This window comes from Amblyomma maculatum, chromosome 3, assembly GCF_055883805.1.
Source record: "Amblyomma maculatum isolate TAMU_Amacu chromosome 3, ASM5588380v1, whole genome shotgun sequence".
NCBI lineage: Eukaryota > Metazoa > Arthropoda > Arachnida > Ixodida > Ixodidae > Amblyomma > Amblyomma maculatum.
The window spans coordinates 187,532,083-187,557,428 of NC_139346.1; the positions used below are offsets into that span (position 1 = coordinate 187,532,083).

At 44.8% G+C, this 25,346-nt stretch overlaps 1 protein-coding gene across 1 annotated transcript; it reads left to right on the forward strand.

Annotated features, from left to right (window-relative positions):
• The first annotated feature begins 108 nt into the window (after positions 1-108).
• mbo (Nuclear pore complex protein Nup88) lies at positions 109-24,752 on the forward strand. Its single transcript, XM_084598972.1, has 12 exons — positions 109-341; positions 419-570; positions 679-804; positions 1,579-1,794; positions 3,151-3,319; positions 7,319-7,460; positions 9,986-10,084; positions 11,286-11,472; positions 12,626-12,892; positions 14,754-14,900; positions 21,086-21,343; positions 24,637-24,752. The coding sequence occupies exons 1-12, from the start codon at positions 132-134 to the stop codon at positions 24,686-24,688; spliced, it is 2,025 nt and encodes a 674-aa protein (XP_084455098.1). The 5' UTR covers positions 109-131; the 3' UTR covers positions 24,689-24,752.
• Positions 24,753-25,346: the final 594 nt, after the last annotated feature.

The window sequence follows — 25,346 nt, forward strand, 5'->3', positions numbered from 1 at the left end:
ACGACCTGCACCATATTTGCTCACAACTGGGTTGGTTTATTGCACGATTTGCACGGAATTCGTAAAATTTATATATCTTGCACATCCAAAGCAAAGGACTTGCTGTCGAGGCTAGGCGTCTGTATTACAAAATGGCGGCGGCCGGGAAGTGGCGTGATGAGAACAGTGCGTTTTTAAAAAAGTTGTCGTTGCATGGCGACAAATTTTGTTCCTCTATTCACACAAGGATGCTCATAGCTGTTTACGATGAGTATCTCGTGGCGTGGAGCCAACACCAACAACGGTTGATTGCTGTCAGCACCAAAGTGTTCTCGAACGCGGTTGAACAAGATGAATGTCAGGTGCGCGACACTTAGTTGGTTTCGTCCTGACTGTGCTGTGCGTGCACAATTTGTGATGTCTGATCGGTGTTTTGCAGGAAATGCTGCTTTCAAATCCTCCTGTTTTTGAAGTCGACAATGTTCTCGTCGGCTACACCAAACACCTGTTGCTCACTGGGCCACGGGGTATGACAGTTGTAGCTCTGCCAAAAACGCCGGCCACTCAGCTCAATGAAAAGGAGCTGTGTAGGTAAGCGTGGTGCCGTTTACGTTTTTCCATTACAACAGTAAAGTTACCTTGTACGTCTGTGTGCCATGTATGTCACTGTAGCAAGCTCGCATATTTGCGTGGTCGCAGGTCGTGGACGCTTGGTGAACATTTCTTCCTGTGTCACAAGTCTGTCTCCCTAGTTGATGTTGCCTGGCATCCCGATAGTGAATCGGGCTGTCACGTCCTCGCTCTCACGAACGACAACAATTTGAGGTAAGTTTTCTGGAGAACGAGCGTGTAGCTTCGTTTATCTTCTCAGTGAAGTAACTTTTCTATTAAATCGGCGTGTTTCTAAAGCTCGTTTGGCTTGTGTTTTATTATTGGAAACAATTTAGAAGCAAACAAATCAAACAGAGATTCAGTGTTATCATATTTCTCATCAGGCATTCGTGCTAAATATTTCATTAATAATTTCGTAGTGTGCTGCTTCGTTCAATGTAGGAACAGTGCGCTGGGTGACAATTCTGCTGATTGCCCTTGTTTAAGGACAAGTTCTTATTTGCTTCGACGTCACCCGCCAACGGCTTTCCCGTACAGCTGCCGTTTTATGGAGAAAAATGCACAGAAGTTGCGTGTTTATGTGTGCCATTCAACAAGATTAGACGTGAAAAAGCTAGCTTCATCCGACACCCTGGGACGTGCAGACCATTGCCTCGTTTATATCATTGTGATGATATTATGACCAGTCCTCAGCACATTTGTCTGAGAGATTAAATTATGTGCTCTAAGGCACATTGGTGATTATGTCCAGCGATTCTGGCAGGTGCAGGACAGCTTCTCAATTAGCATGCAGTGCTGGATAGAGAGCAATGTCAAGTAGGCTTGGTCAGGACCTGAATCCCTCGATCTGCTTTGTACTGTTTTCATGCTTTCATTAATTATGATAGAAGCTGAACGTGTGGTATTGTGGTCACTAATACAGCTGTTATGTGCTGAAAGGAGGTTCCATGGGCACCGTGCTCTTATCATTTTTATCTTTTTGCGCAGGCTATATGATATTGCAGAGCCGCAGTCTGCTCAGCTGGTGCTTCCACTTGGCGGGAACCAAAGCCTCACCAATGCCATTAGTGTCTCTGTCGGTGACGCTGCAGTCAGCTTTGACTTTGGCGACTTGTCATCTGATGGAAAGACTCGGCAGGTCTTTGTGCTCATGGGAAGTGGCGACATCTACCTGACTCATGTTTCACCTCAGGATGACAACAGGTTAGCAGCTGAGCTGTAACATTGTTTCTGTTATGATTTCTGTGCGGTTAGGCCAAGCCTTTCTACAAGCCAGGTGACTTGTTCAAATGCACTGCTTGCAAAAGTTGATGGAAAAGTGGCCTTCGGAGAAGGGTCAAATGCAAAGGCACAGTATGCAGTTTGGTTTTTTAGATGACTAGCGAAATTCAGCTTCAATATGTTGCACTACTTTCCTATACTTCTACATATTTCTTTTTTCTTTTCCGGGAGACAATCTGCGTTTTCATTGTAGTCAATAATTCAAAATATTCAGGCTCCACTGTGTTTGCCCTGATATGTAGGATGATGTGCACTAGTGGAAATTTTAAAATGTTTTCAAAATACTTCTACAAACTGCAATATGCTTTGGATTTATGAGAGTGAAAGTTTATGTTCAAGAATCTCTGGATATATAAAAACAAATTTAACACTCTTTCATGGACCTTTTGAAGCTTTTAGGGGCATTATTTTATGACTATGTCAATATTTCTACTGGGCTAGAACTTGACTTTTCTTTTCGTTTTCAAAAGCAAATCTTGCTTGTGTGATGTCAAGATGCTACATGTAATAGAAATATTGTTCATGTTATCAGTGCAATTTGAGGATTGGAAACAGCTAGGAACAAGGTTGAAAATGGAACTTATGGGCAGACAACTACCTAAGTTTTGGGCCTTGGTTGCGCAGTTTCATCGGCAGGATCAAAATTGTATTATGCAATGTCATTGTTAGGGGCGCTGCTGAAGACATCTAAGAAGTCTGCTGCAGATGCAACAGAATCCCATGAGGTAGAATTTTTTTTTAGGGCACCAGGTCTTTCGAGGCTAGTACCATGCTGCGAGTGTGCCACATAGTTACTTCAACTTCATGGGAATTTTAATAATTGCCACTTTGTAGAAGAAAAAATAATAACAGCACGGAAAATGGAAATTAAAGTCTAATGAACCAAGATGATGGTGCACTAACTCCGCGGCAGCCCTGGTGGCATTGCGGTTGCGTTTCGAATCTGTTGGTCACTGGTGGGCAGTATCTGCTGCCATGTTAAAGAATTAAAAGCCTACACTGCATACGGGGCACGTAGGAAATAGCATAGATCATCCATGTTACCCAGCTGAGCTTGGAAGATTAGAAAAATACCCTTGATAGAATGCAGGGGCAATTGTGGGCAGTTGATAGGAGTGCGTTTCTGTAGCACTTGTACCCTGTATTTTGTAATTTCTTGTGTGTTTCCAAATTTTGTTTCTCTACGTGGGCTTCTATTGAATTAAAAATATTAAAAGGAGAGCTTATCTAGTGTGTGTTAACACGTTCTCTCCCTTCTATGCCATTCTTTGCAATCAGATCCCACCTGCAGCCAGTGTTTGGTCCGCTGAGCATGCAGCCTCAAGCGGCGGACAACTATGGCGTCGATGGCTACTCACTCATTTGTTTGCCAGCCGCTGTTCCTCTGCTGGCAATTGCAACCACAGGAGGTACCTTGTACCACTGCCTCGCTGTTGACACAGAGGATGTGAGTGGTGTTGGCGTCCTGTTGTTTACAGTGGTTTTATTTTCTCTTAGCTGTCCAATCCGCTGAAGATGAGTGGCAAAACGTTTGGTAGAGACACTTGAAACTTTTTAGGTGTATGAATGCAAAAACATTTTAGTCCTGCTAGTGAAATGTTTCCCAAGTGATGTTTTCAACATATAGTAATATTCTTTCTCCTGGTATTGCATTTGGTGTGTGTGCAACACATGACTGCGCAACTCTTCGCAGAGGCACTGAAGACTGCTGTCACCTGAGCAGTAGCGTGACATGCGGCGGGTGGTCTGATATGGGCACCTGCTCTCTCAACCACTGCCGCAACCCTCCGGGGCTTTTCCACTCGATGCACGCTGTTCACTAACTTCCTTTTATTGCGAAACCAATACTACTCTAGGTTTCGAGCTTTCAGCGTAGCGCAGCGGTAGCCACATCTTACTCATGTGACGCTATGACGTCACACCACACGTGACACTAGGGTGAGAGTACCAACTCAAGCGGTCGGCGTAGCGCGCCAGTAGCCACGTCTTACCCACGTGACGCTGTGACGTCGCACCCCACGTGACACAAAAGCGAGAGATGGGCTCCCAACTGAAGCGGTCGGCGGGGTGCGGTCAGAGCTGCGGCTCTGTTGGCAGGAGCTGCCAACTTGGGTCTCTCGTTTCATATGGGACGGTTATGTCAGAATCAGCCTGCTAGGACCCTGGCATTCACGTTACCCCTATAGGCCACGAAGGCACATTCATACGGCTTGGTTAAAGCGGGGCTTTATGTGTGGGCTGAGGAAGAAGAAAAAGAAGAAGAATGCTAGGTCACTCGCAGCTAATGCTTTCGCTCAATACTTGGTTCAGCAGCGTTGAACTCTTGTCATTTTGTTGTTAAGGAATGTTGCACCAATTATGTCTACCGTGCTTTGCCATATCATAAGAATTTTTGTTAAATTGCACCAGTTCTACACCACAGTGCGATGCCAGTGACCACAGCTGGTGCGAGGTGAAGAATTATGCTGCATTATGCATGAGCATAACTCACTGATGTAAATTATTTTGAAAAGACGGCTTGTAGAATCTAACCACATTTTGTTTTAACGCACTTTTCCTCCAGTTTAGTGCACTATGTAAAACAAATACGATGTGCATAACATGAAAAAATGTTGCAAAAAGGACTCATATTGGTACATTCCAAAGGGGCTGCTTCAGTTTTCATGCAACTGTTTTTTCTGCCATGTGTGTCACTACCATTCAGCACTTGATGCATGCCAGATTTGAGCTCTTTTATACATGCTCATCGGAAACCGTGCATGCAACTTCTACTTGAGAAAGGAGGTGCAGAACTTGAGTAGCCAGGGATGTTGCAAACATTGCTTCATGGGAATACATGAGGTTGATGGATCTCGGTGCACCGCTGGTACATTCAGCCAAAATTCTTTTTTCGCTTTTCTGTTCCCCACTTCCTATTCTCCTGAGTTTCCTATTTTTCATATATGTGTTGGAAAATGCTTAGGCTTCGGTGCTACTATAGTTGAGAGGCATTTTTATATCCATCACATACCTCTGTTTCTGCCTCAGATTACAGCCATTGGTCTGCTACTTAAAAACATGCTGAAGCTGTAACAGATTTACTTTTTTCCTGCTGTAAAGTATGCTTTCAATGCTGTTTACCATTCTCACCAGTGTAGTAGCAATGCATTGCTTTCAAACTTTGTCATTCTGCCGATAGGCAGTTGTAGTTGGTATACCGCATTTTGTGAATACGAGCCAACACCATACATGGGGTAATGGAGCACTTTCTTTTTTTGCTCTTGCAATTAATTATACTAATGTCTTGCGTTGATTCAGAAAGATAGCAGTTGATGCTCTGAGTTTTTATTTTGTGTTGAAATGTACCCTAGGTTGTCTTACCATCTGTTGTACACTTGACAAGAGTGTCTTTTGGACAGCTTTTTTTACGGTTAGAAGTAATCATGCCCAGTGAGTGTAGTGTATGGATGGATAAAGAATGCATAGCTTCAGCATTAAGGAGCACATTGTCATGCCTTACCTAATAAAAATTAGGGAATACATTGGGAAGTAGGCTGCACTTCCTCAACTATCTCAGTGTAGGACTTGGCCTTGAGCTTCGTGTAGTGTAACAAACAAAGTGCAAAAGTGAGCCTCCTTACATTTATTAGCGGCCCCTATGTTGTGTCCCCACAAAGTAATAGTACTGCAACCAGCATTGGAGGGGGTCAGCATCCGAACTAAGCCTCGCATTCTGTTACGATTGTTGAGTAGGTGTTGATGGATTTCAGAAACCTTTAGGGGCAACTCCTTTAAGAAATGTGTTGAGCTGGCTGCTTGGGTCTCAAAAGGTTGCAGTACGCTTTCCATTTCCTGCCTAACGGGAGGCACACCAGAGAAAGATGACAGAGAGAGAGAGAGAGAGAATCGCTTTAATATTTAAGCGCAGTATTAAGCGGTCGGCAAGCCGATGGCTTGTCAGATCAACGCTAGCTGATTGTGCCATTGTTCCAATGCCAGGAGCATGGGGAGGGGTGAGGAAACTTGGAGGAATAAACAACAACGGATCATGAAAAGAGACAGTGTTCCAAGTTGACATACAGAGAGGAGCGATTAGGCAAGAGCGTCAAGAGGGGTCATAATGGAGGCACGCAGGGTCAAGGAGAGTGTTTGTCTGGTTTTTGCAGAAGGTGTATGATTCAGGTGTGGTGAGGTCGAGGTGGGGCGTAGGGAGATTGGTGAGGAACAGCCTGAACTGCTTGTGATTGTTCCGGATGGTGCTTCAGCACTCATCGGTGGATTGACCCAGAGGATCATCGGTGCCCGGTCCTGAATGTCATGGGCTAGCTGATAAGCCAGGTCATTTCCGACAATCTCTGTATGACCAGAGATCCACCTGAGAGTGATGGGTGCTGGACAGAGAAATGACAGTACTTTTTGAAGGCCTTCTCTTAGGTCTTGGCGTACCATACTAGTATTCTGAATAGAATGGAGGGCAGCCTGTGAGTTAGTGTAGACAACTTAATTGGCTGTTCGGGGTAGCTGTAGGAAGGATTGGATAGCATAGGCTGTAGGAAGAAGCTCGAAGCTGATGGTACTGGGAGAGCTGAGGTAGGGGCCACAAGTGTAGGTGTAAGAAGTGGATGAGTTTAAGTATTAAATAGCACACGTGGCAGAACCAAGGCCCTGTATGTTAGATGGATCTGTATACGCCACGGTATGTGTGGAGAAGGGAAGAGAGTGAAGAAGAGCCTCATTTGCCATCCCTCTGAAAACGAGGTGTCATGGTATGGGGGATGAGGACGGTACAGCAATCTCGAGAAGGGATTGCCACTTGAAGTCAGCTTGAATGTGTGCGGGGTGCTTGTAGCCATCGGGTCCTGCTTGACGCCTCTCAACCGTACTCATTGTCCCAGTTCTTCAGGACACCTGCTTTGCTCTTCAACCATAAGTTGCCAGCTTACTTGGTTTTGAACCATTTTTAAAGCTTGGTTTAGGTTTAATTGTATCTTGTTTTACACCATGTGGACTCGGAGGGTCCAGTGTGGAATGTAAAGTCTGTACATTGTGATTAGCATGCCTACTGTAGCTGATGGGCATGTGTACTGTCAGGCTGGAGTGAAATTCAAGTGATGTTATGCAAGGAAAGTTAAGGGTGTAATATAAATATTATAGTGTAAGCAACTAGTTCAGTGAGAAGGCAAGTGCTAGAGCTGCGGGAGTTGTTTTACCTTTGTAATGGTGTACATTTGCACTGCTGTTCGGTGAGCAAAGCTGACTGCCTTCGTGCCATCTCTGTTTGCAAAGTAACTTGTGGTTCAGCATGAAGGCACATTTGTACCTGTCTCAACAATCATTGTGGGAGTCGGCGTATTTGGATTGATCTTTTGGCACTTGCTAGTTTCTGTTCTCTGGGCAGCTCAGTGAAACATGTAATTGAAGTAAATTGCCTTGAATTCCATGTCTTTCATGTTTTCACTTGTTACAGATGTTCGCTCCTGGTACTTACGAAGAGCATGGTAGAACTGAAGTTACATTATGCGTGCTTGAGAAAATCAAGCTGGATTTGACTTTATCGCTGCCTAGCGCCGAAGAAGAACCCTTTTCCTGCCCCATTCGGCTCTACAAAGGTAATTCTTGCCCTAGACACAAAGACCTGCATACTGTGTCTGAAATTCTTTACACCTGATCTCCAGTACAAGCAAAAAAATTTGCGACAGTGCAGTGACTTATATTTGCATTCGCCATATACTAGGGCTGAAATTATCCATACTATATTATCAGAGGAAGTATGTCTCTTGATTCAATAATCGGACATGCAGTCCTGTCCTTTTAATTCATTTTTTAATCTTGAAGCCGTGCCTACATGTACCTTGCGTGTATGGCTGAGAATGTGGCAGTGACTATACTCTGTTTCATTCATAGCAGTCAACACAGGCAAAGCTGAGGCACCTGTTCGTGCGCCTTGTCCGCATCATAATGTAGTGAGTCAAGAAAAAAAATAGTAATGAAATTAAAATTAATGTAAATGTTATTTGATATTGCAGTACCATAATAAAAGTGTTTTCTTTTTTAAATAATCGCTCTTTCTTGTTCTCTAAAACAGAGAACCTTAGTTTTCTGGTTTTCTCTGGCTCCTTCTCCGTCTGGTTTTGGTTTTCGAGTCAGTGAAAATAGCGTTGCTATCTCCTACTCGCCTGTTTTCTTGCCCCACTGTGGCGTCAAACAACTCCTCCTTGCCTCTTTTCTAAGCTGAAGTCTACAAAGATTTTGGAAGATTTCAAGTGGGTGATTGTCAGCGTCTAAGCTAGCATAAGTTACCGTTTTCCTGAGAAAACTAGGCGTGAAGTTCTTGCAGTTATAGGCGAGGTGTTTGGGGTGAGCGCTCGTACGGTTGAGAGGTTCGATAAAGAAGTGGTCTCTAGTGGAATATAGTCATGCAAGCAAGGTGAGAGTAATCAGTTCTCGAAGCTTGAAGTATAACTACTTCATACTCGACGCCATCTGACTCGCATCTTTGTATGGCAAACGCCAAATCTCTACTTTAAAAAATAAACAGTGCTGTGTTCTGCAAAGCAGTCATTCTACCGTAAAACATCGGGTTTAAGGACATTTAGAAATGACGCTTTCACTGCAAAAAGGTGTAGATTAGCATTTTTAAACATCATGTATGCGCATTTTCTTTTTTTTAACTCTCGCAGAATTCGCTCTTAATTTGCGTTGTCCTTAGCGCGGAAGAGATTTAGTAACAAATTCAGTTCGTAATTGCTTTCTGCGATCTGGGAACGCTTCCTTGGTTGTTTCCAGATGCTTCACCCCTTTACACCAATGCCATGTGGAGAAGCCATCGCGATTGCTTACAGTTGCCGCGTTTTTGCTCCTGCTATGACCCGATACCCGGCCCATTCATATGCATGTGAATGGTTGTAGTTATCAAATGGTTCGCTCCTAAGGCACCACAAAGCAGCCGCCACATTTCCTCTCACAAATTCATGTTTCTGTGAGAACTGGCACCTCGCGAGTTAGCTCGATGGCTTTCTTTGATGCTTCGCCCCTTTGTACTTAGGCACTGCAGGAAAGCACCGCAGCGGGTGAGAGTTGCTGATCAGTTTTTTGTGTCGTGAGCGCTCGTAAGTACATGTCCGGTTTATCGCAAAACATATTATATGGCCACAATTTGTTGAAATTTCAAATGTAACCGGGAAATCGTTTTATCTGGGAATGCATTAATCGGGAGAAAAATATAGTGCAACTTTGTGGGAGATGTTTTACTGCCCACAATTTGGCAGATGCTCACATTTTGACATCTTTACACCTAGTTATTCTTCAAAAAACGGCTTAAAAGAAAAATCAGCCAGACTGGGAGTCGAACTTTGGCAGCGTTGACTGCCATGTATGAAACGGGTATAGTTTAGTAAGGCTGCCTTTGTTAGATGACAGAGCGCATTTAATAAGTGTTAGACTGCATAGAAGTAATTGCAATTGAGTTCTTCCTTTTAAGGCGTCCAAATATATGAGAAATTTGTAAGTCTGTAAAGTATGATAAAAACTTTTTAATTGGAACTTCCATAATTCAAATTTATAGATAATTCAAATTTCTAACTTAATTCGTCCATGCTCCATGGAGTCTACAATATAGAGCGTATTAATTTGAATGCCAACCAGTTCTGCCACTAATGTTTTAAACTACGTATCACAAAGACGATTGGGGAACATGGATAGCTGTGAAAAGCATCATAGGGTGCACCATCTGCTCAGAGCAGCTGTGGGGAAGATGAAAACAGCATGCAAGTCCACAGGGAAGGCTGATATTGTAAGGCTCGATCTGTGCTATATGAGGCGAGGTCTTGTCATTTCTGGCATAATGTTGTAACATATTTTAAAAAAATTCTTAAATTTATTTTGATCATACTGTTAGCCACATTTAGAGGCTGTTACAGGAATGGACAAAACTGAACACAGAGCTATACAGAACAATAAAAACAGGCACAGGAATTTCACGCTAAATACAAGTAATACAAGTAACAAGTAACGTGCGTGTCCAATCAGAAGTTTATGATGCAAAATGCATGGGGTCTTACTTTTACGACACCGTCATCATGTGCCATGATATAGTGAGCCGTAATGCAATCTAGTTCCGTCATTCTCTTCCTAGACCCCACCAACCTTCAGCGCTACATCTGCGTTCACAACTCGGGTGTGCACGCCGTGGCCGTTCCCTTTGTTGACCACCTGCAAGCATTTGCCACAGATGGTAAGCATTTCCAGTAATTTATCGCCGTGCTAGGAACAGGTATCATCTGTTGTTGGGTTGTATGCCATATTTCAAAGCATCCTTAGCTTTTGACTTCACATATTTTACGTGCTATTATCAATATGTCGTGCTTCGAAGCTTATTGAAATAAAAAAAATTTGTTTTGAAATAAAAAAAATAAAAAATAAGAAATAAAATTTGAAATAAAAAAAGTTTTACCTCATAACTGAACTGCCATTGATATATCAATTACAGTTGGTACTGCAATGTAAAACGAATAACTGTATTAAATGAATAAGTGTAAACTTCTGGAGTACCCAGGTTCGATCTCGACCGCCGCCGGCTGCGTTTCGCCGCCGGCGAAACGTAGTGGCGTCCATGTGCTGTGCGATGTCAGTGCACGTTAAAGGTCACCTGGTGGTTGAAAATACTTCGGAGCCCTGCACTACGGCACCCCTTTCTCTCTTTCCACTTTCACTCCCACCGCATTGCGGTGGTGCAGTGGTAAAACACCCGACTACTGTGCCGGAGTACCCGGGTTCGATCTCGACCACAGCGGCTGCGTTTCAATGGAGGCGAAACGGAGTTCGTCCGTGTGCTGTGAAAGATCCCCTGGTGGTCGAAATTACTTTGTAGCCCTCCACTACGCCTCCTCTTTCTCTCTTTCCACTTTCTCTCCCGCCTTCCTTCCTTCCCTTACGGTGCGGTTCAAGTGTCCGCATCCACATCTGTGAACCAATTTTATTATTATTAATATTATTATTATTATCCATCCCTTCCCTTAAAGCACAGTTAAGATGTCCACAGAACAAGTGTGACAGATACTGCGCCCTTTCCTTCCTGTGAACCAATTATTATTATTAACAAGTGAAATGCAGAAACAGTGAAACTGCACGAGCCTCTGCTGGATTGTCTTGGCTCTGGCTGGCATTCAGTTGCAGCTTACTCAAAACACAAAACTTGTCCAGAAGCTGTAGCTTTGTGAAGTACAGTATTGAAATACAAAGTAAAGGGTCAGAAGACAAACTGAGTTCCGCAGAACATGACGTGTAACAGCAGCCTGAATAGCTGCAGTTGCCGCAACTGAATGCCAGTTAGTTGCAACTACCTAGTATGTAACAGGCTATTAATCCCTGTACAAGTCATTGGGGCAAACAGTTGAGTGCATCAAAACTTTTCGTGCGGTGCACTTTTCTTCTAGACTCGGAGCTCCAGATGTCCTCAAAGCTGTACCCTGAAAACTCGATAGTGGAGAGCCTGCTATGCACTCGTGCCCTGGCCAGCAGCAAGCCTGCACCTCCCGTTGGTGTGGCTCTAGTGCCCGGCCACCCGGGGCCTCTGCTGCTCGTCATGACAGCTGCGTGGAAGCTAGTGATCATTACCCTCATGTGAGTTGACCGCAGAGTGTTGGTGGTGGGCCTGCGTGCTCTGGAGAAAAAGGTTGCAGAGGGGAAGATGTTCTTGATTCTTTTGTAAAGAAAGCCTCAGGGAAGGGAATATCAGTATGCTCCAATGAGGCTGAAAAGTCATAGGAAGACTAGCAATTTGGGCTTTTTGGTAGGCCGTAGACTCGTGATGAGATGTGAAAGCACAAAGATACAAAGACGACAGCAGAGAAGTGCCTAAGACGAGCGCTTGTTCAGTCTCATCATGAGCACCACATATCTTGGATATGATTGCCATTGCCATGTGATTGACTTCCGACGAGCGGCCAAAGTGCTCCTGAATTTACCAGTGCAACCTGTGCAGCTAAATTAAGGAACAATAATTGCACTTTGGCTGGAGCTGTTGGTGTGATGGCAAGCTGTGTGCCACTCGACGACTGCTAGCCTGCTTCGCACCAAAGCAGTGCCGTTTATAACTGTCGGCCACGCCTCCTTTACAATTGAGCCCCAAATGCCATTGCCTTTGCCTGTATATCACTCCCTTAACTCAAGTATAGGATATTTGTCTAAATAAATAAATAAACAACTCTTGTTGTAGATGATATCCGTCTGCTGTCATATCATCTAGGCATTTAGTACGTGGTAAAGGGTTCGCTGTTTCCACACTAATTGATTTCAAAACATAAACTGCTGCACAAATGGGTTATGGGAAAATTGGAGAAAAAAAAAAAACACACACACACAATATGCACTCCTCACTCAAATGTACAGTCTTTTTCAAAAATATACGGCTCAAAGGGTTCGCTTCTAAGCACTTTAACTAAGCCCCTGGAAACAATAATGGAATATATAGGCATGCATAGAGAAGAATGGGTACTAGGTTTGTCGTCTACAGGCATTCGAACGGTAAAGATGCGTACCGAGCTCCGTTACGGGAATTTGAAACAAAACCTTTGGGCCGTATATTTTTGACAAAGATTGTACATGGTGGCTTTATACGTCGAATGATGCACAAATGGGCCTGTCAGGGTAATAACAAAAAAAATTACAGCATATGCACGGAATCACTGTTCTGCTTGTTGTGTTGTCCCTGCGGCATGTATAATTGAGCTGCCATTTTGTCTCTTTATACATGCGCCCCCTTTCCAAACTGCAGGCAAGGTTACCAGAGCTTCATGCCAGCGCTGCTGTCCCAGAGCCAGCTAGATCCATCGCTTCAGAGGGAAGAGAGTGCAAGTAGCGGTGGGAGCCTGCTGGCCCACGTGCAGCAGGAGCTAGCAGGCCGCAGCGTGCCGCAGCTTTCACAGGCAGGAGAGGACTGCACGCCTCAGCAGTGCCTTGAGCTGCTGCTCACTGCCGCTCAGCGCATTCGGGAACACTGGCTCCAAAAGCTTGAGGCTTGTCACCTGCTAATTGCGCGCAGGTCAGAAACTCCTCTTAGAGAGCAGTCTCTTTTTAACTGAGGCTTCTCGCTTGTTTCATTAATGTCACTTGATTAGAGATGAGTGAGTTCCACAAATTTTTTTTATCGTGAATCTAAGACGGACAGTAAAGATTGGTTTCAGTCTAATCAAATCATTCTTCTGGTGAGAATCTTATGCGAAGGCCAATAATTTTAACCAAAAATGAAATTTTAATTTTTATTTCATTTCCCCCCCCCCCCCCCCCCCTTTGAATCGTGGCTGCAGGAAGAAGCAGGCTTATTTTGCACAAAATGAATGGCTTTGTGGTGACTATTCGGTTATAAGGCGACCACCTGCTAACCGTGCCAGGTTGAAAGAGGGGAACCCTCTCTCCTCTTGTAGGATGCAGGACAGCCCAAGAATGACTTGGCCAAAAAATGACTTAGTGAAGCTGTTACGAATATTGCGTAGTCCAAATATTACTAAAAATATTATACTGCATGACTGTTACATAGGCCACAACTAGATTTATATTTTCTGTGTTACCTGAGCTGTTCCAGGTGAAGGTGCCATAGAACTATGCCTGTGTGAATATTTGATAAATTCGAATATTCGGTGAATGGTCATGTGTTTGGTATTACATTCATAATAAGGGAGTAATAACTCATTGACATCCACCGAAGTGCAGCCATATGGCTACAAAGGAAAGCTGTACAGCTTTCTCAGAACTACCTTTCCGGGGCAGTCGCTCTTCCAGCTGAGCTAACCAGGACGACCAATGCGATTTTGAATACCAGCGCGATTATTTGGTATTCAAAACCTTGAAGTACTCTTCTCAAGCAAATAATGTTTTGCGGAAACTTGCTTTGCGTGATTTCGGTTTAACACACCTCCGCCAACATGGCTCCGCACACCTCCGTGCCAGTGTAAGCTTGGCACCAGATCTGCGCACACCTGCCGGGTCTCTGTGCCCACACTACCTGCGCTGCAGAAGCGCCACAATCCAGCACAGCGGTGAGCACCAGTTGTAGGAAACGAGGTGCCCTTGAATATTGCGGGATTAGATCCCACACCTCACCAGTATGTGCCAGGTGTGCGTGCAGGTTCATTCCTTCAATTTCCAACGGCCATTTTTCCAGTAATGTGTTCTCTTAGTTGTTGTTGCCTAATGCCTTGAGTGTTGGAAAAATGCGTGGTTTTAAAAATACTTGTTGTGCTGATTAATTTCTTCTGCACAAGAAGTATTTGAAATATAGTTGCTTTGAAATTATTTGAGGAAAATTACTATTTGCTTTCAATTCACTTTGAACGAGAAAAACACTATTTGCCCACTGCTGGTAGAGAACTTTTAAGTTTCCACACGTAAAATAATGTAATATGCAAATTGCATCAATGTGGAAATTATAGCTTTCTTCCACATTCGTTCAAGAAATGTGATATCTATAATGCAACTTGAGGAAACTTTGTTTGCCTTCTGTGGCGTTTCAGATTAAAATCTTCCTTGTTCATTTTCTTGTGGTTTAATTGACAAGGCACATTTTGCAGTGTGATGCTTATAAATGGCACACTTAAATTTTGTTTTTGGTTCGTGCATGAAGCCAGAGAACCTGAGCTTGTCCTACTGTGTTTCTCTAGGTGGTTCTGGATTCTTCGGCACATAGAGAATTGGTGAAGGCCAAAAATGGATGTGTTAAATTTTATGATTACAAGCGTTCATTGTGATAACATTCTCTGAGTTGAGGAAACAAGACCTGCAGTTCTTTTCCGACTAGCTTTGCATTTCTTTCATCTTATTTGGTTCTTTTGTGACTCGGTGGCTCTTCAGAAGCTTTTACACGAGCTCCTTGCAGTGAAAAATCAGAATTTAATTTTTTTTTGCAGGACCCAAGCTTCTGAGGATCAACGAGATCTACAGCTGGAAAAGCTGAGCAGGGTTTTGGAAGATTTAGCTTCGCTTCAGAAACGTGACAAGGAGCTGCGATCGAGATATGAAGCCCTTTACTCAACACAACAAAAGCTTGTTAAAAGGTATGCATCTTTAATGTGTTTTGAAAGGTATACTGAGGAAAGGGGAAAATAGTTTGGAAGAGTAAAATCTGATTACCGTAAAAACCCGCGTATAATACGAACCCGAATATAATACGAGGTGAAATTCTGGAGACGCGAAATGGAAAAAAAAAGTTTTTACCGCATATAATACGAGAGAGAAAAAACAAGACATTTATTGAAATCGGACCTCACACTTCAATCACTTTCATCTTCAGCAGCGCTTTCCTCGGAAATTTCTTTGTCGGACAAATCATCCCACAGGTACTCATCTTCTGTGCCATCGAGGGCGTTTGAGATGCCGCACTTCTTAAACGAACGGCGCACAAGCTCCTCTGGGATGCTTGCCCACGCGTCCACAATCCATTTGCACAGCGTGGCTGGCGATGCTCGCTTCAGCCGCCCGGCCGGCGTCACTGCAGGCTCACCTGACCGCATCCATTCCGCGTAGCATCGCTTGACTGCGTCCTTGAAGGGTTTGTTGACACAAACGTCGAGAGGCTGAAGTTGTGAGGTCATCCCACCCGGAATCACAACAAGTTCTGTGCGGCAGTCGCTTAGCAGCCTTTTCACCGAGTCGGCCAAATGGCAACGAAACGCGTCCAGCACGAGGATGGATGGAAAGGACAACAGTGCACCGGGCCGTTTGCACCACACTGACTTCACCCAGTCGAGGACAAGATCCTCGTTCATCCAACCTTTTTCGTGGCATCTCACGATGACATTCTTCGGCAGCTCCTCACCTTTCGGCATTGTCTTGCGCTTGAAGATGACATAGGGCGGGAGCTTGCGGCCGTCTGCCGTGCACGATAGCATGACTGTAACCCGCGTCTTCTCGTTTCCAGTAGACCGGATACAAACTTGTTTAGAGCCTTTCTCATGGACGGTGAGGGGCGATGGCATGTCCAGGTAAACCGGCGTCTGGTCAGCATTGCCTATTTGCCCCAGCTGAAAGTTTTTGGTCTTTCGCAAAGAAATCACGTGGCGCTGAAAAGCCACCAGCAGCTCTTCGAAGGATTCGGGCAGCTTTTGTGAAATCGAGGTTCGCCGGCGTAGCGAGAATCCAGCACGGCACATATAGCGATGTATCCAGTGCTTGCTTGCTTTGAAGGCGGAGCTCGGAATTCCCTTTTCCCTTGCAAGCTCCCTAGCTTTTGCTTGCATAAGCTCTACGCTCACAGCTAGATGCGATGCTCGCTGTTCTCGTACGAACTCCGTCAGAGCGAGTTCAATTTCCGGGAATGCGCCATTCTTTGGCCCGCGAAAGCTTCTTCGCACTCCCTTGCACGCGAAAAGGGCTTCTTTCTGTCGTCGCCATCCGCGAATGCTTCCCTCGGTGACGCCAAACTGCCTCCCGGCCGCACTGTTGCCGATGTTTTCAGCAACTAAAATCACCTTTCTCTTAAAAGCAGCCGAGTACTGTTTCCGAGACCCTGGCATCCTGCTCGTTCACTTAAAGAAAAAAGCGTGCACTTTTTCGCGAACCGTGGTTTGCACGAGAGCACATGCGCTGATGCTGTGCGCACTCGACGACTCAACAAAGAGACGACACCTCGACGTCGTGGCCACTGCGGGGTGCGGCCACGTTAGGGCAACGAAGCCAAGCCGTAGCCGCACATCGATAACAAAGCCAAGCCGTAGCCACGCGGCAACAACGAAACCAAAACTTCTCGCAAAACTTTGACATTTTGGTTGGGATCCGCAAATAATACGAGGCGGAAATTTGGAACGCTGAAAGTTGGAAAAAAAACTCGTATTATACGCGGGTTTTTACGGTACTTTGTATTCCAAGGGAGCAGTGCACATGGGCATCGTCGACTTCGAATTGCCGCCATGTAGTAGTCTCGGTAAGACCTCTTATGAGACGAAAAGAGTTCTTTTATAGCACATGCAGGAAAAAAAAAAAAAGAAGGAAATACATTTTAGCAACTAGTGTAGCCAGTGCATTTATTGCACGAATGTGTCCATTATTCGAGGTTTCCAGAGAACCACAAAACTTAAGCCAAAACGCTGATATTGGAGTAGGTGACCAAAGCTGACAGGTTTTTGGAAATAAGCATTTTTTAGTAGTCATCAAACCCGACTTTTCAACGTTCTAGTGTGATTTTGCGTGAACAGAGTTTCTGCTGGAGCGAAATTTTTTGCGGATCCCATGAATATATTGTTGTATGACAGGATTCCACTACACCACTACAATGTCAGGCATGCGAACAGAAACTGGTGAGTCGTTGCGTGGTGGTACGTAACGGTAGGAGCCCGAAGGAGGGGGATAGGTCGGGTCACGGACTTCTGGACTCACGGTAGAACGGCGATTCCACCATTGGCGCTGGTAGCGTGGTGGCGGGTTCCAGCGGCGGCAGAATCTGGATATGTGGCCAAGCATACCACAGCGGTAACAAATGGGTGGTTCACGAGCACGGTCCAAATAATAGTCCTCGGTAACAGGATCGAAGCGATCAACAAAGTCCAGTCGCTGAGGTTGTTGCGGAGGAGGTGGCGCCCTGTAGTGGGTACGAGCTGGGGGAGCAGGACCATATGAGTCGTTTGGGTGGTTACGGACGGGAGGAGGAGCTAGAACGCCAAGAAGAGCGCTGGATGGGAGCTGCCTGCAGGGAGCAGCTATCACATGGGATTGCACTGCGGTTCACATCTTGATGGTGGGAGAGCTCATCACGGACAATTTGGCGAATCATGTCGGTCAAATGCAGGGGCTCATGTGAATGCTCGTGAGAATCCACGCTTGCAACAGTGGTCACGTTAGGCAGACGGCCGAATTTCGGGGTTATGCGATGCAGCTTTAAAGTTTCGAACGTACGACAGTGCTTGATCACGGCCGTGGGAGAATCCAAGTTTTCTTTTGTAATTAAAAAGTTGTATACGTCCACGGCGATGCCCTTTAAGAGGTGGCCAACTCTCTCTTCGTCGGACATGCTCGGATCCACCGCTTTGCAGAGTTTTAGGACCTCTTCTATGTACATTGTGCATGTTTCACCAGGCCCTTGGGCTCGCCGGAATAAAGTCTGCTCAGCGCATTTCCGTTTTGCCGTGGTATCCCCGAAACAATTTCGAATCTCCTCTTCAAAACACTCCCAGTTCGTTAAGGACGCTTCATGGTTCTCAAACCATGTCAGGGCTGTGGAGTCCAAAAAAAAAACATTTGCCAGCATTACAGTGGCATCCCAGCGATTGTACTTGCTCACCCGCTGGTAATTGGTGAGCCAGTCGTCCACGTCTTCGCCAGCCTTGCCAGAAAAGGTCCGCGGCTCACGGTAATGCTGCCATGCGGGTGCCGCTGGACCTGGCTGCCGTGCATCGCCGTCTTGAATCATTGTGGGTGTCAAAGGGGGGAGCCCAGCGAGTCGTCGGCTCGAACGAGGTAGAGAGGTATCCGTGGTGATCTTTCAGCACCTTCCACCACACTGTTAAGGTTTATTTACAGAATGGTTCTGCACCTTAGCCTGATGTGCTAACCAACAGATGGTGAGCTTCCTCTTTTTCCACTTCTATCCCGGAGAGCCTCTTTTTGCACTTTGTTCTCTTCTGTTCGCATGCCTGACAATATGTTCAGCACCAGCGTTTTTCTAGAACAGTTTTTTGTCTAGGCTGTGGGTTAGTTTTTTGCCGTTTCTCTTTCTTGCACTCCTGTTCAAACACACGCTTTATTTTTAAATTGTGAACCATTAAGGTCTGGCCTCTGCAAAAGGGCAGTGTGTTATATTCAGCGAGCACCAGGTCTTCTCGTGGCAGCGCGTCGACAGTAAACATCGCGTCGTTTCTACTTACGTCCTGTATGGAGTCGTCACTTGCACTGTTAGAAACGTGTAATAAGAACCTGGATTTAAGCTTGCAATGTTTGTATGGTGCCATTTTGTCACTTATTTGATTTTGGCACTGTGCAGCAGCTCCCACATGCAAGTCACTTGCCTAGAAAGGCGTTACTAACACTTACGTCGTGCGAAGCAGACTTTTTTGCCTCTTGCAGGAGTTTGAATTTTAGGTTCTGAGGTATGGTAAAATTGTATAAATATTTTAAATAATTAAGCTGCGTATTAAAGTGAGAAAGTCCTAAGCAGTATACTACTGTAAAAACCCGCATTTAATACGAGGTGTAATTTCGATATAGTGAAAACGGGGGAAAAAATGTTCTCATCAGCATATAATGCGAGCGACGAAAAACGAACAGAATTATTTATTTGCACTACATTTCATGGTTGTCTCGCGAATCTTACATGCTCTGCGCTTTCGCGTCCAACACAATCCCGCACCAGGCGTCGAACAGTGCCGCGAACCTTCCATATGCCGGTGCTGGTTCGCTCCCCTTCTTGCGCAAACACGCGTGAACGGAGAATTTAACACACCGTGATAAGAGCAGCTCACATTCGCCCGGCAGTCGCGGAAGCCACAGTGTCATCTGGCTGTTCTAAAATCAGTAGGCCGCTTCCAGCTCGGACGCAGGACGACAGCGCACGAGCCATTGGCCATCACGCAGCGAGTGCGCCTAGGAAGTGTTCTCAGATTCGGAGTTTTCGCGACCGTTGTCATCAGGTACGTGTATTGTCTACCGAGAGTCTTTTGCTAGAGTAATCTTTCTGTATAAAATTATTTTTGGTACCTCTGAACGCTTTCGGTATCCTGCGTTTCTCGAAAGCGCGGCCAACGCGCTCCTCGGGGGTACTGGCCAAGTGTTGCGATTCGGCTGTAGAGCATGGCCAGCATGGCTAGAGAGGCCCATAAGAGATCCGTGCAAGGTGTAATAGGTCATGCAAGGCGTACTAAGCATGCGTCAGGTCGCATGTGCGTCGCGGACACCGTGGTCGCAATGATCAAACCGAAACAGTCGGCCGACGCTACCGCTGAATAGCACATCCTCTTGCTGGAAGCCTAATGCTGATAGCGCTGATTAATAATGTGGCGGAACTTCGAATTTATGGTGAAATTTGTTCAGATCCGCCCATAACACGAGGCGGAAATCTTGCATGATTAAATCGGGGAAAAAAACAACCTTGTATTATACTTGGGTTTTTATGGTAAATCAACTATTCTCTGATATGGTATAACTTTCACTCACAGGTTGTCACTTCCTTGCTGCAGATTCCTTTTTCCCTTTATTGCCTGGTACATTGTCAGCCACTTGACCTTTTTGCGAGGAGCAGAAAATATGCTTCCCACCAGCTTTATGTTCATGTTCATAGCAGACTCATTGGAGCAATTTTTTTTGCCAATGGAATATATTGTCACCTTATATCATCTCTCAGAAGCTGGAAAAAGAATAGAGTTGTTTGATTGTGTGCAAAAGAAATGATTTAGAAACCGTAATATTTTCCCACGCTGTGATCGCATATTTAATCAGTGATGTCTAGCAACCTTTCCTATAAACAATATTTAACTTTCAATCTATTGTTAAAATGCTTACTGTAACATTTATAATTCACCAATACAATTGCACATGCAAAATAGTGTATGTCTTCCCAATGTGACCAGTGCTGTCTCAAAAAATAATAATAATAATAAATAAATAAAGAAAACAAAGGCCTCTACCAAAGATGCCGACGCTTCAGCACAAAGGTGGCTGAGAGCTTAACACAGTACATCTGCCAGGGGTCTGCTTTGCCACCGTGTACAGGATGTTTATGTCATGATGAAAAAAACAGTGCTACTTGGCTGTGTTATTTATACAGTATTTTTTCTATAAACTTCAATTACGAGTCAGCGCCCGTCCTGCTTGTACTTCACCTCCGTCCACGTCTGTAGCACTTTTTTTTTTATCACGTCATCGTACCAACTCGCCCAGATGTCTCTTCTATTATGTACATGTTTATGTCACCTTCTGAGCAATCCTTAGGCATTCTCAAGGGCTATGCAGTGTGTCTCAGTGAAAGAAAAACGCATAATATGGAACATTTTGCACATTTGTTGAGTGGCTGGCAGTCTTCTTCCCATTGGTGTAGTTTTGTTGTTTACAAAATCCGGTATCTTCGCCATCAACTTCTGTGACTATACCTTGTGAAAACAAGAAACTACGTAAGGAGTTCCCAGACTTCATGCTTCTCATGACAGGGTTAAATCATTGAGCCTTTAAGCTTCGCTTTAGTATTCCATGTCTCCCCTCAAAATAAGTGCAGATGTAGCCTGTGACGAACATGAGTGGTGTCCTTCACGTTGCGCAGGGCGGAGAGTGTGTTGCACCAGCTCCAGTGCCAGGTGCCTGTCCTGTCTTCTGCTGAGCAGGGCATGATAAAGGAGTTGAAAACAATCGACGAGGATCTGAAAGGGTTTAAGGAGTCACTGGAGCAAGCACAGGCCAAGCACCGATACCAGCAGCGGGGCAGCGGAGACCAGGAGTCTAACAGGACTGGTGGCAGAGGTTATTCGGCAAGTCTGACGCCCAGCCAAATGGCGCAGATTCGCAATGCCCTCAAAGAGGAGTGAGTTTTACTTTGCTGACCACAGTCCTTTGACTTGAACCTAATAGTGGCCTCTGGTTGCATGCATCAGCTTGACACATTCATGGCCACCTTGTGCTTGTGCAGTCGCACTTTGACGGGGGATGTATAGTAGCATGGCTGCTAAATTTTAGAATGGAGCCGTATGTTTACTCGACTGTTAACGCACACCTTTGGGAGGGGAGAATCGCCTAACAATCACATGTGCATTTGGAATAGAGTGCGAAAGTGAAACTACGACACCAACACCTTGTTTTCGTTGGCATCACAAAATGGCCACTTCACTTTGTTTGTGCGTGTCTTAACCTGAAGGTAAGTTAACATGAAAGTGTCACTTGTGAAGATACGCCAAGTAGACTAGATGCCAGGCTAATAACACTGTGGTATTGTATGCAGAGGCTTTCTAAGCATGCATTGGGGCAGCTTGGTAACCCCACACCAAGTACACTACAGGGCACAACTGCTGCTGATGCTTTTGTTCAGGCATGCAGTGCCTTGGCGCTTTGCAAAGTTAGCCGAGTGCTCCACCACCACCAGAGCTTCCGTCAGTGCCGTGGCGTTGCCAGAGGGCAGCATCTTGGTGCAATGGCAAGGTTTGCACCGCAAACGCTGATAAGGGTGCGGAACTGAAGAGTGAGGAAAAAGAGGCTACCAGTTTGAATTAGAGGGTCGTTTGCACAAAGCATACCAGAAATGAGGTGCCTCACTTGTGTTTGGTGTTCCAGAAACTTATGTGCATGACTAGCGAATCCAGCTAGCAATGCAGACAGGCCTAATGCAGAGATTGAGTGTGAACATTGTGAAAGAGCATAGATTTTCGTTTCAAAGGCAAACAGGAGTCTACCTCTTTGGTAGGTGCTTGAGGAGGTGGCGCTATTTGCTTCACCGTGACAGTAAAGAGGTTGCAGTTTAAGGTCACTTGTTTCAAGTGACAAGGTTCATTCCTTTATTGGTCACGTGACAACCTGGTGCACGTTACTATAGTAAGCATAGCGCTTTTCTTCTAACATTTTAAAACGAGCAAACACTGTACTAGCATTGGGCACTTTTGCTCTGTAAATGTTCTCGCCACTTTATTGTCACAACAGAAGACATTCGCACTGCTGTCAAGAAAGAAGGTTGTTTAGCAGTCAGGAGGTATGTTTTGGAAAGGAAGGAAGGATATGCACCCTTTTGTCTCTCGTTTTGCCGTGAGAAAGAGCAGTTATGCACTAACTGCCAACCACACTATGCATTTTTCTTTCCCTACCATGCCCAATCAGCATTGTTAGTCCAATTAACTTCACATGATGGTTTCAAAGCCTTCTGTGTTGCTTACAGAAACGCTGTGCCATTTGGCAGGCAATCAGAGAACTGGAGTTTAATTTTTAATGTAGCTTTCTTTTTCTCTCTTACGGCGCCATTTTCTTAATGTGTCTCGAAGGCGCACTAGTGGTTAAGCCAAAAACATGAATGGCCAGCTCGAAAACATTGCAAATCTCGTGACTTCACTCAGTCTTCTGTCTATTTTATGGACACTGCGAGCAGGAGCAAGTCTGAACTTGCTGCCTTTAGTGTCAGAATTCGGTTATGACAGCGACGATGACAGAAACCAGGCTATAAAATTAGACGTTTCGTTTTCGTTTTTGCATTGAGAATACTATTCTACTTACAACTTTCATTTTTTTTCTCATATAATGGATGGCCAATGAGAGGCAAACATTTTGCTTATTCCAGAAAAATGTGAACATTTTTTTCTTTTTTGGTACGAGTGTATATCCAAAAAACAAGTTTCATTCAATTTCTTCATAAAATCTTGTAAAAAAAAATATGAGCACTAGAAAGGTGCAACTGCTCACTCGGTGATCATTTCGTTTTCAGATTTATTCAAATGACTGCCACAATGTCACTGGTTATTCGATTCTCAATCGTTGCCGCTCTCACTGCTACTATCCGAGGCTTCATCGCCACTCTCAAAGACATAGTCATCCTTGGAACCATCCAAGCTGTTACTGATGGCACATTATTTGAATCCCTTACGCACCAAGTCGGTCGGCATCACTTTCCACATATTCACAATCCACTGGCAGAGCAGTGGAATATCGGGCCTTCACATGCGTTTTGTCGATGTGAGAGCGTAAACGCCATCAGCCGAGTCGCACTCATGGCGCCAAAAGAAAGTGGGCCAACAGTGCAAACTGAGTTGACTGGGCGTTGAAACAGCACCTGACAAAAAGCCCAACAACTGCTGGCTGAACAAAGCATGACCACTGGTGTGGAGAATAAACAGACTATGCTATGGATGTGGATCTGGCTATGCATTTTGTTGGCTCCTTATCAGCTTGACAAGCATCGATAACGATGGGGATGGCAGACTACACGGGCACATTGCCTAGTCGGCACATAAGGGTAGAAATAAAAATTTAGTAACTGAAATGACGAAATAGTCAACAGATCTTAGTTGCTTGTCTGCAGCCGCGCATGTCCTTATTTCTTAGTTAAGTACTAACATTATGTTGTGGCAGTGTAAAGACTATCTTTTTTAATTAGTAATGAAGCCATCGCTGTTGTTTAGAAGTGTTCAATTGTTGGAATTGTCATTTGGAAGCGTTGAACATATCAGTTCGTGCATAACAGGGCGTCAGTGAGTCAGGATGACGACTTCCTGTATGGCAAGTTATTGCAGGTGATTTCAAGGAGATTTGTTTATTTTAAGCCTGTTACTAATTAGGACAGAAAGGAACTCAAGCCTCAGCTTTTATCGACAGGATTCAGGTGTGAGAATGGAATGTTTTTTCACTGTTTGAGAGGGCGAGTCAAGCCTAGAGAATTTATTAAATATAATGATTTTCTTTGTATTTTTTTAGGTGGTTGATATTTGATCTAGTGTGGAGATCTCATGCTATGCTTACAAGCAGTACCAGCAAAGAAGCTCAAGAAAACCTATGCTTTGCCTATTCACCCAGTTATGAGGCTTGATTAAGACGTTGCAACCCTGTTTTAGTGCCTTTCAGGCTGTGCTAGTGGCTTTGTGGCAGCCTCAGTGGCAGACGTTAATAACGGGTATCTATAGTTATTCATGAATAAAGCTCATGGAATACCTTGTGTATCACCCTTTACAATACCGATGGATATCTTGCTGCTTTCGGTTAGGGTGTACTAGCCACTTTGTGTGTAATTTTACTGTGGTCCTGCGAGGTATGGCTTAACGAGGTTTCACTTCACAGTGCTGGTTCTGGCTGGTGTTCACAATGCATGTGAATGACGTCATTTAATTTCTTTTCTATTTTTCACAGGGGTGATATGATAGCGGAGCTGGTGCAGAAGATGTCTGCCTTAACGGACTGATGGATCGTCCATCATCTGTACATAGTTTTCGCGTGTGAATAAAAATACTTTGATTACATGTTGCTGTACGTGGCCATATTGATTTTAGTAATGTAGAGCTTAGCGAAAGCCTGGGGAAAGACATCTGAGCCAAAATAATGTTATTAGTGCTGGCGCACTAAAACCTGCAATCTCTTCGTCGCCGCGGGTGTTTCATCCCGCGGTGAAGCAAACAGATCAGGTCTGCTGGCCACTGCATTGGACCGCTACTCCATAGCCATAGCGTAACATCCCGCATATGTAACTGCCAGTCTCTCGCGCTGTGCTTTGGACGTCCTCATCATCAACTTCCAATTTGGTTTATGATTAACTTATTTAGGTAACTAGAAAAACCGACATGGCGGCCTACTTACTCTCACGAAGAAATTGTGTGTGGCGGTTACTGCACACTTGACTCATCCTGAGTCCGTATTCCGAGTTTGCGTCATTATTGAAAGCGTCGCTATCTCGCATAACCTCAAGTCATCTGATTGGTGGAAACGCCGGAACATAATGTTGCCACCTCTTCCGGTTCCGCAGTGGCAACACCCGATTCCGGCATTTCGACCGATCAGATGACTCGAGGTCACGCGAGATGGCAACACTTTCGATAATGACGCAAACCTGAAATACGGGCCCT

What these genes read in the sequence shown, in the direction of transcription:
- mbo (XM_084598972.1), top strand. Translation starts at nt 132, where the DNA reads ATGGCGGCGGCCGGGAAGTGGCGTGATGAGAACAGTGCGTTTTTAAAA. An exon ending in TCACCTCAGGATGACAACAG is followed by an intron (nt 1,795 to 3,150) that starts GTTAGCAGCTGA and finishes CTTTGCAATCAG; the next exon opens with ATCCCACCTGCAGCCAGTGT. An exon ending in CACCTGCTAATTGCGCGCAG is followed by an intron (nt 12,893 to 14,753) that starts GTCAGAAACTCC and finishes TTTTTTTTGCAG; the next exon opens with GACCCAAGCTTCTGAGGATC.